Source organism: Martes martes (assembly GCF_963455335.1).
Source record: "Martes martes genome assembly, chromosome: 5".
Classification (NCBI taxonomy): Eukaryota; Metazoa; Chordata; class Mammalia; order Carnivora; family Mustelidae; genus Martes; species Martes martes.
Window position 1 is genome coordinate 106,824,079 of NC_137892.1, and position 15,824 is coordinate 106,839,902.

Below are 15,824 nucleotides of genomic sequence, written 5' to 3' on the forward strand. Positions count from 1 at the left end.
AGTGCCTGGCCCAGCGACCACCCGGTGTCATCTCTGTGTACCAGGGTATCGGTCACTGCTTACCCAGGGTCCCGCTGGGTGGGTTTTCAAGTGACCTACCCCCAAGGCCATTTCTAAGATCGAGGAAGACCATACCAATTCATTCATAAATGTGGTCCCTTAACATTGAAAAGCCAGGCAGCCACTTTTCCAGGAACCTAATACTTTGTAAAAGTTCATGGCTCAAACATTTCGTAATTCACATTAGATTTCTTAGAATATTCTACGCTAAATATTTTTTTAAATTTTTCGACTATTTTTACAATCTGTGAATTTCAGGATTCTGCCGCAGAGACGGATTTTTAATATAATCTACTTCCCTTCCCCTCAATTTCATCAAAAGTCATAAATAACTGAATATAATTCCCTTAAGAATTTTCTCACTGGAGTCACTGAGAGGTGAGTCCAAGAAAAACAGTGTGGTTAATTGTGTTTATTATTATAAGAGTTTGGGCTATTGAAACTTATTATTATAGGGATTATTTATTATATTATCTGGAGCTGGTTTTAATAGTTTCCTAAGATGATTCCTTAAAGGTTGAGCTGATGGTGGCCTGCAGAGAACGGAGTGGACATGGCAGAACTTTCTGGGTTTATTCCATGCTATTATTAGAAAGGGACCTGCTACTTTTCATCCATGTGCATGCTAGCAATATTTAGAGCTCCAGGGGTCAGGACGTGCTGGGACATCCCCTGTATATACACGACAAGCTGTTGTGTCTCACATTTCCTCCACTAAAGAGGAAGCATCGAAGTTGAGGAGTCGTTTTGGATTTTTGGACATAAAAAGCTCGGGAACACTGCTTCAGACCACTTGTGAGGTGACTTTGGAGCCTGCCCGTTTGAGTGGAGCCTAGAGCATGAGCACTCTGCAGCAGGTCCAGGCTGTGGTTCAGGCAGTTCTGTGTCCAGGACCATCGGACCCCCCCATTCCGATGCTGCTGGAACCATCTCTGGTGGCTGGGGATGCCGAATGGAGTCCCTGACAAGGCCCTTTATGACCACCACAGCGCCTGCTTCCGGGACCTGAAGCACAGCCTCTCTGTTCAAGAAATAGCTCCTAGAGGGCTACCGGGGCCTCGCGGGGGCTGAGCACCTCTCTGGAGGAGACTTAGAGCCCAACCGGAGATGTCCACCATGGCTGTCATCGGTGTCTGGAGGCATAAGGTGGGTCAACATGGCAGAAATCCATCATGGGATCAGAATCCCAGGGTACCTACTTTACTTCACTGATGTCTCTCCTTCAACCCAGACCTGTGGACCTGTGGAGGGGGTTCCATATAGGCAACTCACAGAGGAGGACGGGACTAACGCCTTTTTTTTACTGCCGGTGGGGGGTGCCCTCTCTGTCGGTGCTAGCTGGGAATGGACTGGTGCTGTATCAGGGCCCCAACCAGGGATGACGGAATCACCCCAGGGGCAGAACAGCAAGCAGGACACCTGGGTGACCTAGCTAATGGAGGGTGGCGTGAGCTAAGGTAGATGTTCACATTCCCAGGCAGGGGAGCATGGCTGGGCTGATTGGTCAGAGGACCAAAAAGATAAATGCTGGAAGGTTGATTACTGGGGTCTGGGGAATAGGTGCAAACACGGTCCAGCAGGTGTAGATTCAAAGCTGGTAGATCCACATTTGAACGCCTACCAGGGAGACCACTGATCAGGCAGGTGTTGATCGGGTGCATTGGATGGCCAGCACTGTCCGTCAGCCTGGTTCCTCAGCCACCACTTGCTTGCCCGGTGGACCACAAAACCAGCAGGGATGAGACTGTCCCTGGGTCAGACAACATGGGATCCCTCGTGTCCAGGACGGTATAGTCGTTGCTAATGGTGAGTGTCCAGATGGCCAGCGGCTAACTGACACTGAGTCTATGACGTGGCTCCATTCCTCAGGCCGGCACTGTGACTCCCCACCTGCGCCCCTTCCTATGCCCCCCTTTTCTCACTGCTCTAGGATTGCGTGGCCCCCAAACACAGGTGATCTGTCATTGCCCGAGGATCTGTTTCCTTGGGAACTGGAGCTCTGACAGGAAGGCAGAGGCCCCCAGTGTTCAGAAGGAACCGCAAACAAATGTGTTACTGGTTAGGATGTCTGGGGGCAGAGCCCAGCCTGATTTTAGATGCTGGGAAGGCCATTTGCTTTTCTCAGTTTCTCTACTACTTCCTGACAGAAGCCTGAAAGTCTGGAAGAAAGTAAGAAGGCTTCCACTCCCCATTTGGAGACAAGGCCAAAAACGCCCCTCCCCTAGGGAGAGTAACCGCAGCCCCCCAGCTCACACTGGAGTGTGGATGGTAGGTATCAGCTTTGTCTCCAAGGCAGAGGAAGGGGCCATGGAAAGCAAGGGTCTCTGGGTGCCTAAACAGAGGGTGACGGAGTGCCATGGAGGGGAGATTACCCACAAGGAAACCAGTGAGCCAGGCAGGGCTGATTCCAGATTGGGTCCTGCTGATCATAGCTGTGTGGCCTTGTAGGAGTCATTTACCTTTAAAATGGGAGGGCTGGATGAAGTGATCTCTGTAGGTTCTTAAGAACTCTCCACCAGGAAAGGAAAAGATACAGCAAGTGGCTCCTTCGTCCCAGCCCACGTACCCCATCCTCCCTCCTTGGGAGCTCCGAAGGCAGCATACGGTGACAGCACTGGCTGTTTTTGACAGACTTGGCTTATAATAAGGGAATGTCCAGGAGCACAAGGAGACCTGTGCTCGACATAGAGCCCCCCCACCCTCTTATCCTGGGAGCCATCACTGGCATTGAGGGGGAGACCTTCAAAATGGGCATGGAGCATACGGAGTCTGATGTTGAGCTGAGGTTAGAGCTAGAAAGTGAACGTGTGTAATAAGGTCATAAGGTTATAAGTGGACACAGCTGGCTGTGCCCTTCACTGGCTGGGGGACAGGGGCACGCTGCCAACTCCCCAGCTCTGGGTTTTCACATCAGTGTGGATGGGATCCTCATGCCGGTCTCAGGGGACTGGTGTGAGGATGTGAGCGGAGGACGCATAGGGTAAGTGTCTGGTAAATGGAAGTTTTATTGTTGTCGTCTGTTATGGTTATTACTGCTGATTCCGACGTTACTGGCACGGAGCCACAACACCTGGAATTGTCCTGACAGAGTATCAAGTGGACCATCAGCCTGATGATGGTCCTAATTGAAACGAGATGTGATGCTTACACTCTGTTTAAATAAGAATCCGCCAAGCTCACGGTTGGCTCCGCAACTATGGGAAAAGGAGGCGTGCTCAAGACCCCTTTGGACTTCATAAAAACTCACAGATTCTGACAATTTTCAGGAAATGGAACTCATGGGACCACACACTGTTGAGCAAGGAGAACAGAGTTACGAAATTTTTAGAGGTTAAAGCTGACTTTCCCAGGACACAAAAACAGGGCCTGAATCTGGGTGTTTTGTAAAAAGCCTCGGTAAGAAATGACCTCGGCAGTTTCAAGACAAGGGATCAGGTCTGTTCTACAGCCGTGGGAGAAGGGGAGACTATTTTTCCGTCTTTGTTGAGATTTTGTCCACCAGTTGTTGGAAGGGCAAACATTTCAAAGTTAAACATTGGGATCTCATAGTTTGGACTGAGAAACAGCAGGCCTGGGAAGCTTGAGCCTATCACTTGGAGAGGAAAAGGGCAGGACAGGATCAACAGATACAAGAAGGGACACCGGGCTCGTGTCTACAAGGGAAGGATGTTGATGCCCAAGGGTGTGTGGCTTCTCGGCTTCTCGGGGGCCCTCACTTCTCTTCCAAACCTTCTGGAGCTGTCTCCTCACCTTAGAGAACACAAGACTGACAAAATGCCAACTGCCACCATCACAGGGCTTTTTGGACTGTTGAGAAAATTGGAAGCTGGCCCAGCAGCAACAGGTCTGGGGCTCGACAAGGGGAATGGAGGCCACCAGGAAGAGCCTGGGGTGGACAAGGCTACAGGGACTCAGGCACCAAGGTGTCTAAGAGATAATACAAGGGCGTGGTTAAAACCCAAGCTTCCCGTCTGGCTGCCCGGTTTGCCCAGACTTTCCATTCACCAAGTGAATGATCTCAGGTCACTTCATGCCTCCGTATCTTCATCTGGGTAATAACCATACCCACCTCTTCAATCTTGATAAAGGAGGCTAATTCTTGTCATGTCTGTAGCACTGTGCTGGGGTCAGTCAAGCTCAATCAGTTTGAGCTCTTACCGTTTTTCTCTCTCATCTTTCACTACCCCTGGGACCCCGTCTCTAAGAAGCGAGTGTCCACCCCACATCTCTACAGGACTCTAGCTCGGAGCCCCATGTTGCCATGTACTTAATACCCACCCGGTACTGACTCTTTCCCAGCTGGAGTCCACCTTTCAGATGGAGTCGTTAGCCTCTGCCAAGGCCTCTCCCTGCACAGTTTGCCGGACTATGGAGGTGAGCCTTTGCTTCCACGCTCTTTTCTCTGCCCATAAGAGCTCCTCAACTTTCTTGGGTCTCATCTGAGAATCCTGGGATTCCTCCAAGAAGAGCTACCACTTCTGACCTGGTGACAAAATCCAAAGGCCGGACCACTTGTCCCCTGTTTTCCTAACTCTTGAGCCTTTGGTTGCGTGGCTTTTCCATCCCTTTCCAGAAGGGGAGAAAGGTAGTATGAGGATCACCTGAGGAAGGTTTTGGCAGGCTTTTCTGACGTCCTTACATGCCAGCATTTGGCCCCTAAGGAACTGGAATCCTGGAGAAGTCTCCTGGGGGTGGGGGGCCACGGACAAGGAGGGCAAATCTGGCGCCGCGACAGGCTGGAGCCAGGCCCCTCAACATCACTACAGGCCCTGCGTGGCCTGCCTGCCCGCCCTCTCCAGGCTGCAGGGACGCTGCCGATGGAATTATGCAACAAGGTTGACGGGAGCCATGCACCCATTTTTATTGTCAGTAAGAAAACAGTAACACTTTGGAGAAGATCAACTAGGATAAAGACTGGTTGGTTGTATTAAAAAATGTGAAGTACAAACTATTAACCAAAAATAAAATAAAAGAATATTTAAGAGGCTGCTCTGTTAGGTGCTAGGACTTAAAAAAATGAAACAAAACTACAGCTCCTTATACCTAAGAAACCGGGTTATAAAAAGATGCGCCTAGGATGTCGGGGAGAGCACGGTGGGAGAGAACGTTCTTGCTGGCTCCTCGTGCACACAGCCCCGAATCCGGGCGGGGGCGTCCTCACCGGCCGCTTGGATCCCGGGGAGCGGGGGCCAGATCAGCCCTTGTTCCTCTTAGGGAGAGAAACTGGAAGGAGGTGCCCCACTTTGAGGTCTCAGTGTCCCACCATGTCTCTTTTCCTCTGGAAAGTTCTCTCGCTGGCTCCCCTTGTGCAGCCCTGGTCAGCAGCAGCTCACAGGTCCGAGGACAGGAAGTCAGGGATCCGTTTGCCTTCTTCAGCGGATTTGCTGGCCAGCTTTGTGGGAGAAGAAAATAAACACACACACACACACACACACACACACACACACACACACACCCAGGATGGGATTCTCATGAGCACCGAAGCAGGGCTTCCCCGTCCCAGTCGCAAGGCTCCCTGCCCAAAGCCTCGTGAGTGCAGGATAGCATGAGCCTGACTTTGGACAGAGAGGGGGTACCCCACCACGGTTCGAGCACAGCCTCTGCGGCCCCGTGCACTGTGGAAACCTGGGCCAGTCGCTCCCTAACTCTGTGAGCCCTATCAGCTCCTCCCGGGGTCATGGCAGGTCACATTGGACGAGGTCTGGAAGGTGCTCAGCATGGTGCCTGACTCCCTGCATGCTCACAGTAAACCTGGGATTATCATAGTAGCCGGGCCCTGGTTTGTATTATCTCGAGGATCAGAAGTGTCGACGGGACTTTTTTTTATCTTGAGTAAAGACCGACAAGTAACAATAGGAGACGGGCCATGAAAAGTCAGGGCTTGGAAACTAACTTTTAATTAGTAGGATTCTGTAATATAAATTGAATAGGAAAGCTCTTCCAAAAAAGAAAATTAAAAAGCACTTTCAGCTTCCAAAGATAGCCAGCTGCTGTGGCTCTGACAGGCACACCGAAGGGCAACTTGGGCAACGGATGGTGACCGGTCCTGAAATCCCAGGGGCCCTGTGTCTCCCCTTGGCACGTTCTTGCAGCCCAGCTGGGGTCAGTCCTGCTCGGAGACCAGGGCCCAAGAGGAGAACTGCAGTGGGGGCATCTCTGGCTACCATCCCAACCCCCGCGGGCCCGACCATGCCTCCCAGGGAGTGTGCAAATGTGCGTGCCTGTGCATGCACACAAATGTGCATGCACAGGCACGCACATTTGCACACTCATGCTTGCCTTCCCCCCACCCCCATTTTCTCCTCTGTCTGCATTGCTTTCTTCCCATCCCCCTCCCACGTACACTTGTCTTTCCACCCATCTGGGTCCTCACCATCGTCTTGAAGAACTGATTTACTTTCTTCCGTTTGAGCGTCTTCTTGTCGCTGTCTGAGAGAGGGAAGAAGGTCTGGCTGAGGCGGGGAGACGAGCTGGCATCCTCTATCCCAGGCACGCCTGCCACTGAGAGCGTGAGGGCTGCAAGGACAGTGGAGAGAGGGAGTAAGGGGGTGGGCGGAGGAGAGGCGGTGCCCAAGGGACAGGAGGGTGACGTGGGGGAGGCAGGCAGGAGACTGGCTGGGGCACAGAGGCAGAAGCCAGGGAGGATACATCACAGTGCCAGGCAGGAGGCGGGAAGGCCTGGCTGCTGCCCTGAAGGGGGCTGTTGAAGCTGTCCTCCTGGGCACAGCTGGCCAACCCCCAAGCAGGGGCCTGCTGCCTGGCCCAATCAAAGTCTCGTAGGGGCTTCTGAGCTACAAACGTGGGGACCTGGGGGAAGGCCGCCTGGCTGCTGGGGCCCTGATTTCTTTAGGGAAGGTGGCCTTTTGCCCCAAGGTGGGGAGATGATGTGAGCTCACTCTTCCTTCACCTTTCTACCCCGGGAGAAATTTCTCATCTTCCCCAAGGCAGGGGCTGGTAGAGAGAACTGTTAGCCACAGCTCCCAGCTCAGAGATGTGTGGACCTGACAAATTAGCTACCTCTTTACACTGTTTTGACCTTGATAACACAGAGACAACAGTGCAGACCTCCAGGGTATTGTGGCGGTGTGAGAGGATGACAGGGACATGACTGTGTGTCTGGCCAGATGCCACAGCTCAGGGGCTATTGTGCCTGGTACAATGAGGCAGGGGTCAAGGGCACGGTTCCAGGGACAGAGGGCCTGGCCTACACTCAGCCTCTGCCCCTTCCTAGCTGGTGACGTGCAGGAGCCTGACATTCCCAGTGCCTCAGTTTTCTCATCCACACAATGGGGCTAACGACATCATCTGCTTTGTAGCTATGTGTTGAGGTGTAAATCAAAGATGAAAATTCAGCACGAGGCCTGGTGGCGGTCAGCACTCAAGATATGGCAGGTGTCTTTGCTGAGATATGCCTGCTGAGCTCCAAGGGAAGCTGCTTGTCTGTCCTGCTCCCCCCTACCCCGTCCTCCGCCTGGAGACAGCGGCCCACTAGACACAGTGATCCGGGGTGTGCCCATCTCCGTTAGGGCTGCAGCATCCCCCTCTGTGATGTGGGAATGGCCATCTGTGTGCTGCTGCTCTCCTCACTGGACAGTGAAGGAGTGGTGGTGGAAAGAGGTAGGTAGCATCTATGAATCAAACACTCTATAACTAGAAGATGTGGTGGCAATTTCTGCAATTCCAGAAGAGGGTTCCAAGTCAAAAAAGGAAACAGAGGGCTTCTGGCCAGTGGGGAGGCCAGGCTAACGGAGAATGCAGGGCTGCCTGGTGTGACAAGTGGATTCCTAGTGACTCCTAAGGACCAGAGGGACCACAGGCCTCCAGCCCAGCCCTAGGTGGGGCTTACAGATTAGCTTCCTCTACAGAATGGGGGGCGGGGTGGTGAGAGCTCAGAGGACAGGGGGCCTCTGAGCAGGGCCTCTTGCCCCCGGGATGCCCGGCCCCTTTGCTATATGGCTACAGTCCCCCCACTCTTCACCCCCCAGGCTGGTGGCCCCATTATCCCTGTACCCTCCAGTGCTGCCGGTGGCAGGGTGCATACCTGGGATAGTGGGCATGGACTGACTGGCAAAACTCATCTGAGAGAGGATGGATGCCCTGGGGGGAATGGCCGCATGCTCCGAGAGGTTGGTGTCACTCATGAACTCGTGCTTCCTGGAAAGCTGAAGAAATACACCATGCACACACATATACACACACACACATGCAGACACACACCCACCACAGAGGCTTAGCATTAGGCAGCTCCTGGCCTGGCAAAGTCAGTGAAAACGGCTTGGCAAGGCTTCTGTGTACCTAGTTTTATGTTGACTTATTCCGTTTTCTATCATTCCATGCCAGCCTGCCATGTACAGTTGTACAGGTTGCATACTATGTTACTCTAGGGGTTGGGAGACATTCATTTTAGACAATCATATGAATGATACCCCCTAGAGTTGTAAAACATGGAGGACTTATTTCCACTTTTGTGCCCTGGCAAGAGTGGCCTCTGAGGTCTACTGGGAAGTGTGTGAAGGATCTTTTTTTTCCTGGAAGGCATCTTAGCAGGACCCTTGCCCTTTCATCTGACACCCCTTCCTTGCCAGTACAGTTAATCTCTCTCTCCTTCCTAGCATCTGAGAATGCCTTCAACAAACTTCTCTTTCAAGGGAAACTAAGATTTGAACCCAATGACACCAAGTTTCACTATTAAATAGTTATTAGTTATAGGACAAAAACTCTCAAAGTCAGGGCAGTAAGAGTTCATCTCTGCATCTGTAGCTGGGTTCCTGGTTCACTGGAGGAGCCCAGCAGGGTCTGAGATGTCAGAGGTTGGAAAGGTCCTTGGGTGAGGGACACGGGGCGGAGCTGTAGAAACAGCAGCCCAGCACTGGGTGGGCTGCCTCCCTCTGTCTGGGTACCCCAGGCAGCTTCTCCCATTTGCTGCATGGTGGGAAAGGCATGCACAGGCTGGAGTCTAACAGCTGGGGTTCAAATCCTGGCTCCGTCATGTCAGGCTGGGTGGACACCTGCAGCGCTTTGCTTCCCTACTCCTCAGACACTCCCTCCGCATCACCTGCCTCGCTGCAAGTGCGAGGCTCGAATGGGACCTCGTCTGGGGGCCCTGGATAGCACGTGAGCAGCAGAGATGCACTAAAGGTGTTAGAGGCATCCTGCTGGGGCTGCTCACCCGCTTCAGGTCCGACTCGGCTGCAGCCTTCTCATCCGCAAACACCACGCTGCTCCTCTTGGCCCTCTTCTTGGACCGCCGCAGCTTGACTTCGGGCAGAGTGCTCCCCACGGAAATCATCTCCACCAGCTCCGCTTTTGGAGTCTTGGGAGTTGCTAACTCCAGGTCAAAGCTGAAGGGCACAAGGGGCGACGGTAGGAACTGCAGTTAGAGCTCCAGGGGGACTGCCTCGCAGGGACCCAGGCTGGCTGAGTTGCCCCTATAGGGGTCGGGGGCAGATCCGCTAACCTGGCAGAGTTTGGGGAGCCGCTTGCTTAATTTGCAAACATTCAAAATACCGAGTAAAATGAAATTGGGGGAGGGGAGCCTAAGCAGGAAAGACTTGCGGTGAGGAGAGACATGGCTAGGCTGCGGCTCTGGATTCAAATCCAGTGCCATCCCTTTTACTGATGGCCTGGGGCAAATCACTGAGCCTCCCTGAGCCATTCTCTCCTTCCAGTAAGTGCAGGTGTCTGCAGGACCTTGCGGGGCAGCCCGGAGGTGAGGCCGGAGAGTCCTCGGCTCACGTTACCACGTCCTTGGAGGAGTGGAGTTGGGCAGGGTGGAGCGGAAGACCCCAGGATGGCGGGAGGGGAGAGGCTTTTCATGGGGTGAAGGAACACCTTCGACCCCTGCAGAAGGATAGGTGGGTGCAGGAGGGACAGCTCTGCAGGGGGCTTGGGGGGGCAGCGCCCGGCAGAGATGAGGAGAGGCGAGACTGAACAGGCTGGGGTAGGAGCTCTGGCCCAGAGATGGCCAGGCTGGGAGCACGCCAGCTATGGCCAAGTCCTGCCAGGGCCTCAGGAAAAGCTGCCTTGGGCTTGGGCTTCCAGTGACCCCCTCTCAGTGGCACTAAGGACAGCAGCGTCACAGCGTGCCTGTGGGCGTTTTAGTGAGGCACAAGCTAGGGAAAGGCTCGGAAGCAGGAGAATAGGGAAGTGGTAGACTGGTGGCCTCTGGGGCAGAAGGAGAAGCAGCAAGGCTTTGCTGGGAGCCCAGGGGGAGGGGTGGGAGGTCAGGAGTTCTGGGGCTCCTGGGGCAGGCACTGACCTCTCAGAGGTGGTCCTGCTGGGGGTGCTGCAGTCAGAGTTCATGGAAGCCATGGAGATGATGGACATCTGCCTGTAGGAGCGCAGCATGGACCGCGGGCGGCCCACACGCCTGTCCTCAAAGTCGGGCTGCAGGCGGGGAGAGCAGGGTGGTGAGCAGCCCACCCCGGGCTTCCCTCACCTCCTCCAGCTGAGCAGGGAGGAGCTGCCGGGCAGGGCAGGGCACTGCACAAAACTCCTGGTGGGCTGAAGCCCGGGGTGGTTGTTTTAGGAAAGAATTGGGTTGGCCTTTATTCCTTGTTTCTGGGAGCTGATCTCTTAATCCTTGCAATGTCCCCTTTGTTCTTCTCGGGGGTCCCATGATACTCATGAGAAGACTCGGGCTGGAGGCCAGGCCAAGGGACCAACTGTGGGGTTCCTAGGTCAGGCTCTGTCCCAGCTGGTAGACGTCCCACCTCTAGGGAGGACAAGGGGCTGGGCGGATTTCAGTCATGTGGCCCAGGGGTCACCCCCTCATGATGATGTAATAAAACCCCAGTAAGAGCACCCTAGCTAAGGCTAGGGTGAGTGTCCTGGTGGCGGCATGGATGGTCCGGCGGGGAGTTCGTGCCCTCGGCACATGTCCACGGTGTGTTGGGGACCCTCCCGGCCTCACCCTCTGTATCACTTCGTTCAGCTGGTCCTAGCTTGTATTCTTTGCCATAAAACTGGGATCATAAGCATAGTGCTTTCTCGAGTTCTGTGGAATTCTGTGAACCTGAAGGGGTCAAGGGAACCCCCAAGTTTGAAACCAGCTGGTCAGACGTGCAGGGGGCTTGGAAACCCCAGTGTCTGAAGGGAGGGCAGTCTTATGGAGGACTCTGCCCTTAACCTGTGAGATCTGACCCAATTCTGAGTAGTTAACAACAGAATTGCGGGACTCGCTTCATGGAAAATCTCGGGCCAGAAGACAAGAGGCCTGGGTTTACCTCTACACTCTTAGGAACTCAGGACTCCCTCTGTGCCGCAGTTTTCTAATCTATAGAGTCAGAGGCTTGAGCCACATGGCCTCTATGGGACCACACAGCCTTGATGTTTCAGGATTCTGCTTCCTGGGGAGGAGGATAAAGATGTCCCTGTGAGTACCAGGCCATTGGCCTCTTTATGTCCCAGAGCTTATTGGTGACCGAAAGCACTAGCTTTGGAGGCAAACAGAGCCAGGTGAAAATTCTGCCTTGCACACGCTTGCTGCGTAGCCTTTGGCAAGTTACTTAGAGCTTCTGAACCTCCCAAAGAGACACAAGGAGTTGAAAACCATTCCGACTTCCCAGGCATGTGGTGAGGACTTAATGGGTTGTAGATGACAAGTGCTGAGATCAGGCTGGGCCCATACCAGGTGCTTTGGCAGTCCCTAAGTGTGGAGGGCTCTCTTTGTACCTGGGCTTTGTCTGGGGGTGACCATGAGGGACCATGTTTACAGGAAGGTTCGCCTGGGTCAGGTCCTCCTCCTCCAGGGTAGGTTCCTCTGCTGGGTCCCTGCCAGCTCCCATCCCCCCCGCTCTCCCCGCCCCCTACACTGCACTCCACCAGTCTCACCCCTCCCAGCCACGGGGACCATGCCTACCATTTCTCTGACACCATACTCCTTCTCCACCTTCACTTTCAGGTTCTTGAAACATTCTTCCATCCGGTCGTGGAAGGGCCGCAGATTCTCCGACACCCTTTTCTCATGGATCTTAATCCCAGCTCCCAGGAAAGGGATCTGGAGAGAAAGGGTAGACGATGAGCCACAGGCTTGGCCTCCTGGCTGTGGCCTGGGACCTGGCCCACGAAGATGGCTAAAGTCACACTGGGCTGCTCAGAACTCGTCGAGGGCACCGGGGCCTCTGAGACCTTCACCCAGAGTCAGCAGCCCTGGGGAATGGGGAAGCTGCAGCCCTGGGGTTGGCTCTGGAAGGCGAGAAACCCCTCCAGCCACCCTTGCCCCCTAGGAGGGTCAGACCTGCGCTAGAGGCTGTATGTTTAGGAAAGTCTACTGAGGGGCAGAGTATGGGGCGAGCGGGGAGGAAGCTCGGTGACACTCGCATAAAGCTTTGCCCAAGAAGCTCTGGGCGATGCAAAGGGAAAGGATGAATGTCAGAAGCTAGCGGATACAAGGAAAGAAGGCTGCAAGGAATGGGAGGAGGGACACAGCTTCGTCTTATAACATAGGAGGTCCGGGGATACCTTATGTGGCTGCTGAAAAAGATAGGGAAGTGTTAATACACGAAGGTACCAGCCCATAGGGAATTTTCAAAGTGATGTAAAAGCCTTAGGAAGATGGGGGAGGATGAGGTGTGAGGGAGGGAGTTAAACTCACTCATCCACAATGGAGGTCAGTGGGATTCTGCCTCAATGGCGGCGAGAAACAAGAACAGCCGAGCCACAGTGGCCACCGCTAGGAGGAACGCTGACAGTGTGGCCCCAGTGGGACATAACCAGGGGTGCAAAGAATACAGATTATTTTGAGAAAAAGAAGATAAACATTTCCTTAAGGACGCTAATGGCTCCTTCTTTGGGAGATAGCTCTGAAGGCACAAGGTGAATGAGAAACCGAAATCTTATCTGACCTTCACCATGTCCAGTGGATGAAGGACGGCAAGTGACCTCCCGGAGCAGAGGAGGGAGTTAGTGATAAGAAGACGCCAGTCTGCCTCTAGGAACTCATGAGGGTCTTAGCGATGGGAGGCAGCAGGTACCCCAGAAAAGTCAGGGTTACTTGAGGAGCTGAACATAAAGGGGTAAGTTGAAATTCTGTGATAGGAGCAGTTAGACTTCCAGGTCTGTACCACTTCACCCTGTGGCCAAGTGTTATATTTTCCCATTTCCCCCAGAAGAAGGAGCTTATCCTCTAGAATAATTAGAACAAGGAACACTGGGCTTGAAGGCCCCAGGCATAATGGGGGCAGGGATGAGGAGCCAGATTGGAAATGGGGGTTGAAGGGGAAGTCTGCCCACTGATGGAAGCCCTTCACCTCCCAGGTCCCAGATTCCAGCAGCATCGTTGCCAGGATGATCTTTCCTATGTTTGAAAGGTGTGTAGCTGGAGAAAGGGAATGACCCATTATACAGACATCTGTGGGTCACTCAGTTACCACATAGTGATGCCATCTAGCTGACAAAGCCACCACCCATGTACACAGAGTTTCACTTAGGTCTTTCATGCCTCTGTCTATGAAGATCACCAAACATTGAAGGGGGTTCTCCAGTATGAAAGACAGAGATCAGAACCAATATATAGGAAGGAAAGCAAAAAGGGGGAAAAAAAGGGAGGAAGGGTAGCAGGGAGGAACAAATGAACTAACTTGGAAAAAACAGGGAGGATAAAGAGCACCTAAGAAAACAGTATTTTAAAAAGTTTAATTAGTATATAGAAACAGAAAACATCCTCCATCCATGAAATAAGACAAAAGTTTTATATAAAAAAGAGGAATAATAATAGAAATCTCACACATAAAAACTAATAGCATAGATATAGTTGAAGAATGGGTTTACACACTAACAAAGACAGGAAATCAATTATCTAGGCATCCATCTCAAAATTTTAGTAAAAGAACAGCAAATTAAATCCAACAAGAGTAAAAGGAAGGGTATAATAAAGGTGAGAGTAGGTATGGATAACAAAAGAAACAAACTTACAGCAGAGAGGATTGAGGAAGCCAAAGCTGATTCTTTGGAAAACTGTTTCTTTGTATCCAGTAGGGCCAAAGCTGCCTGACCTGGAAATTCCAGTACTAGACACGTACTGAGGGAAGTGAGTAGTTATGTTCACCAAAAGACATAAACAAGAATGTTCATTGCAACTGTATTCATACTACACAAAACCTGAGAGCAACCCAAATGTCCACCAACAAGGGAATATATAAATAAATTGTTATGTTATTGGTATGTCGTACATTCATGTAATGGATGAAGGAAATTAAAAAAAAACTATAGACCTCTGACATATGCCACAATCTGGTTGAATCTCAAAGGCATTGTGTTGAGCAAAAGAAGCCAGACACACAGTAGTAGAAACTGTATAATAGTACATATGTATAATACCATTTATATGAAATTCAAGAACAGGCCAAACTAACCTGTGCTGATCGAAGTTTGGCGGTATCTACCAGAGCTAGATACTCCATACTCTAACCAACTCTGTGCCTAGGTACACTCCCATCAGAAATTATGCATATGTGTGCCCCAAAGACATGTATAAGACGTTCAGAGCAGCATTCCTTGTAATAGCCCCAAACTACAATCAACCTAAATCTCCATCACTTGAAAAAGAAATAAATATGTTTTGTTAGAGTCACACAATCCAGCTGTACAGACCATATTATATATCAGTGAAAAGGGAGGAATGATACTATGTACAAGATGAGTGAATTTTATAAACATAGCATTGAGCAAATAAGTTAGAACCAAAGAATGTATACTGCATGGCCTCATTTGTATTACAGGCCAAAAATAAACAAAAGTAAACTCTGGTGTTTAGGAGTGATTGCTTGAGTGGTTAAAAACTATTTTTATTAAAAAAAAATTTTTTTTAGATTTTATTTATTTATTTGACAGATAGAGATCACAAGTAGGCGGAGAGGCAGGCAGAGAGAGAGGGGGAAGCAGACTCCCCACTGAGCAGAGAGCCCAACACGGGGCTCCACCCCAGGACCCTGGGACCGTGACCTGAGCCGAAGGCAGAGGCTTTAACCCACTGAGCCACCCAGGTGCCCCTAAAAATTATTTTTAAAGAAGCAAGGAAATGATTACTATGAAAGCAGGACTGTGGTCAGTCTTGGGGAAGACTAACAATGACTATAAGCGAGGCTTATAGCACAAGCGGGCTTCTGGGCTCTGCTTCATCCAGTAGGTGGTCATATGGGTGTACACTTTGTGATAAATCAACATGCTGCCTATTTTTGCTATGTGTACTTTTCTGTATGTAATATCTCACAGCATGTTTAAAAGATGAATTCACTGTAGACATCTGTCCATGCTGATAAATATAGAGAAAAATTTTTACAAAGAAAAAAATTAAGAAGCAATCAATCTTGAGATCTGTGCAATCTTGAACACAAAAAAGTACTTGGAAAGCTTTGGCTTTTGTTGTGTTACTAGACTAGGCGCAAGAGATTCCCCTTTGAAATCCAAAGTTCTCGGGCTTTGAGAAAAATCCAAAGGGTATCTGGCTTTGTGAAACTAAGATCCAATTTAGAATTAAGCTCTACGAGGTCAGGTAACAGGCCTAATTTTGTCCAGCACGATTTCTGTTGCTGGGCACACAGTAGAATCTCAATATATACAAGGTACAAGAATGAATGGACAGAAGGACAAGGAAGAGCTAATTCGCTGTATGTAATATTGTAACAAGGCTGCTTCCACCATGGCAGGGTACCATCTTTTGAGTGTTAAGTGCCCATGGTTAGGGGGTCTGGACTCTGAGTAGGAGGAACACGGCCCCCTTGCTGGGGAGGGAGTGGCTACCAGGTCAGGAGTGGGCTTCTGTA

The 15,824-nt window shown here is 51.4% G+C and overlaps 1 protein-coding gene across 1 annotated transcript in view; it reads right to left on the reverse strand.

Annotated features, from left to right (window-relative positions):
* Nucleotides 1-4,897: 4,897 nt before the first annotated feature.
* The window catches only part of DOCK2 (dedicator of cytokinesis 2), a 403,190-nt gene continuing 392,263 nt past the window's right edge, over nt 4,898-15,824 (reverse strand). The window contains exons 47-52 of the mRNA XM_080804304.1: nt 11,921-12,058; nt 10,319-10,446; nt 9,230-9,401; nt 8,102-8,222; nt 6,434-6,576; nt 4,898-5,452 (exon numbers count right to left, since the gene is read on the reverse strand). Coding sequence (XP_080660430.1) covers nt 5,390-5,452; nt 6,434-6,576; nt 8,102-8,222; nt 9,230-9,401; nt 10,319-10,446; nt 11,921-12,058 — 765 coding nt within the window. The 3' untranslated portion in view covers nt 4,898-5,389. The remainder of the gene's footprint in view (nt 5,453-6,433; nt 6,577-8,101; nt 8,223-9,229; nt 9,402-10,318; nt 10,447-11,920; nt 12,059-15,824) is intronic.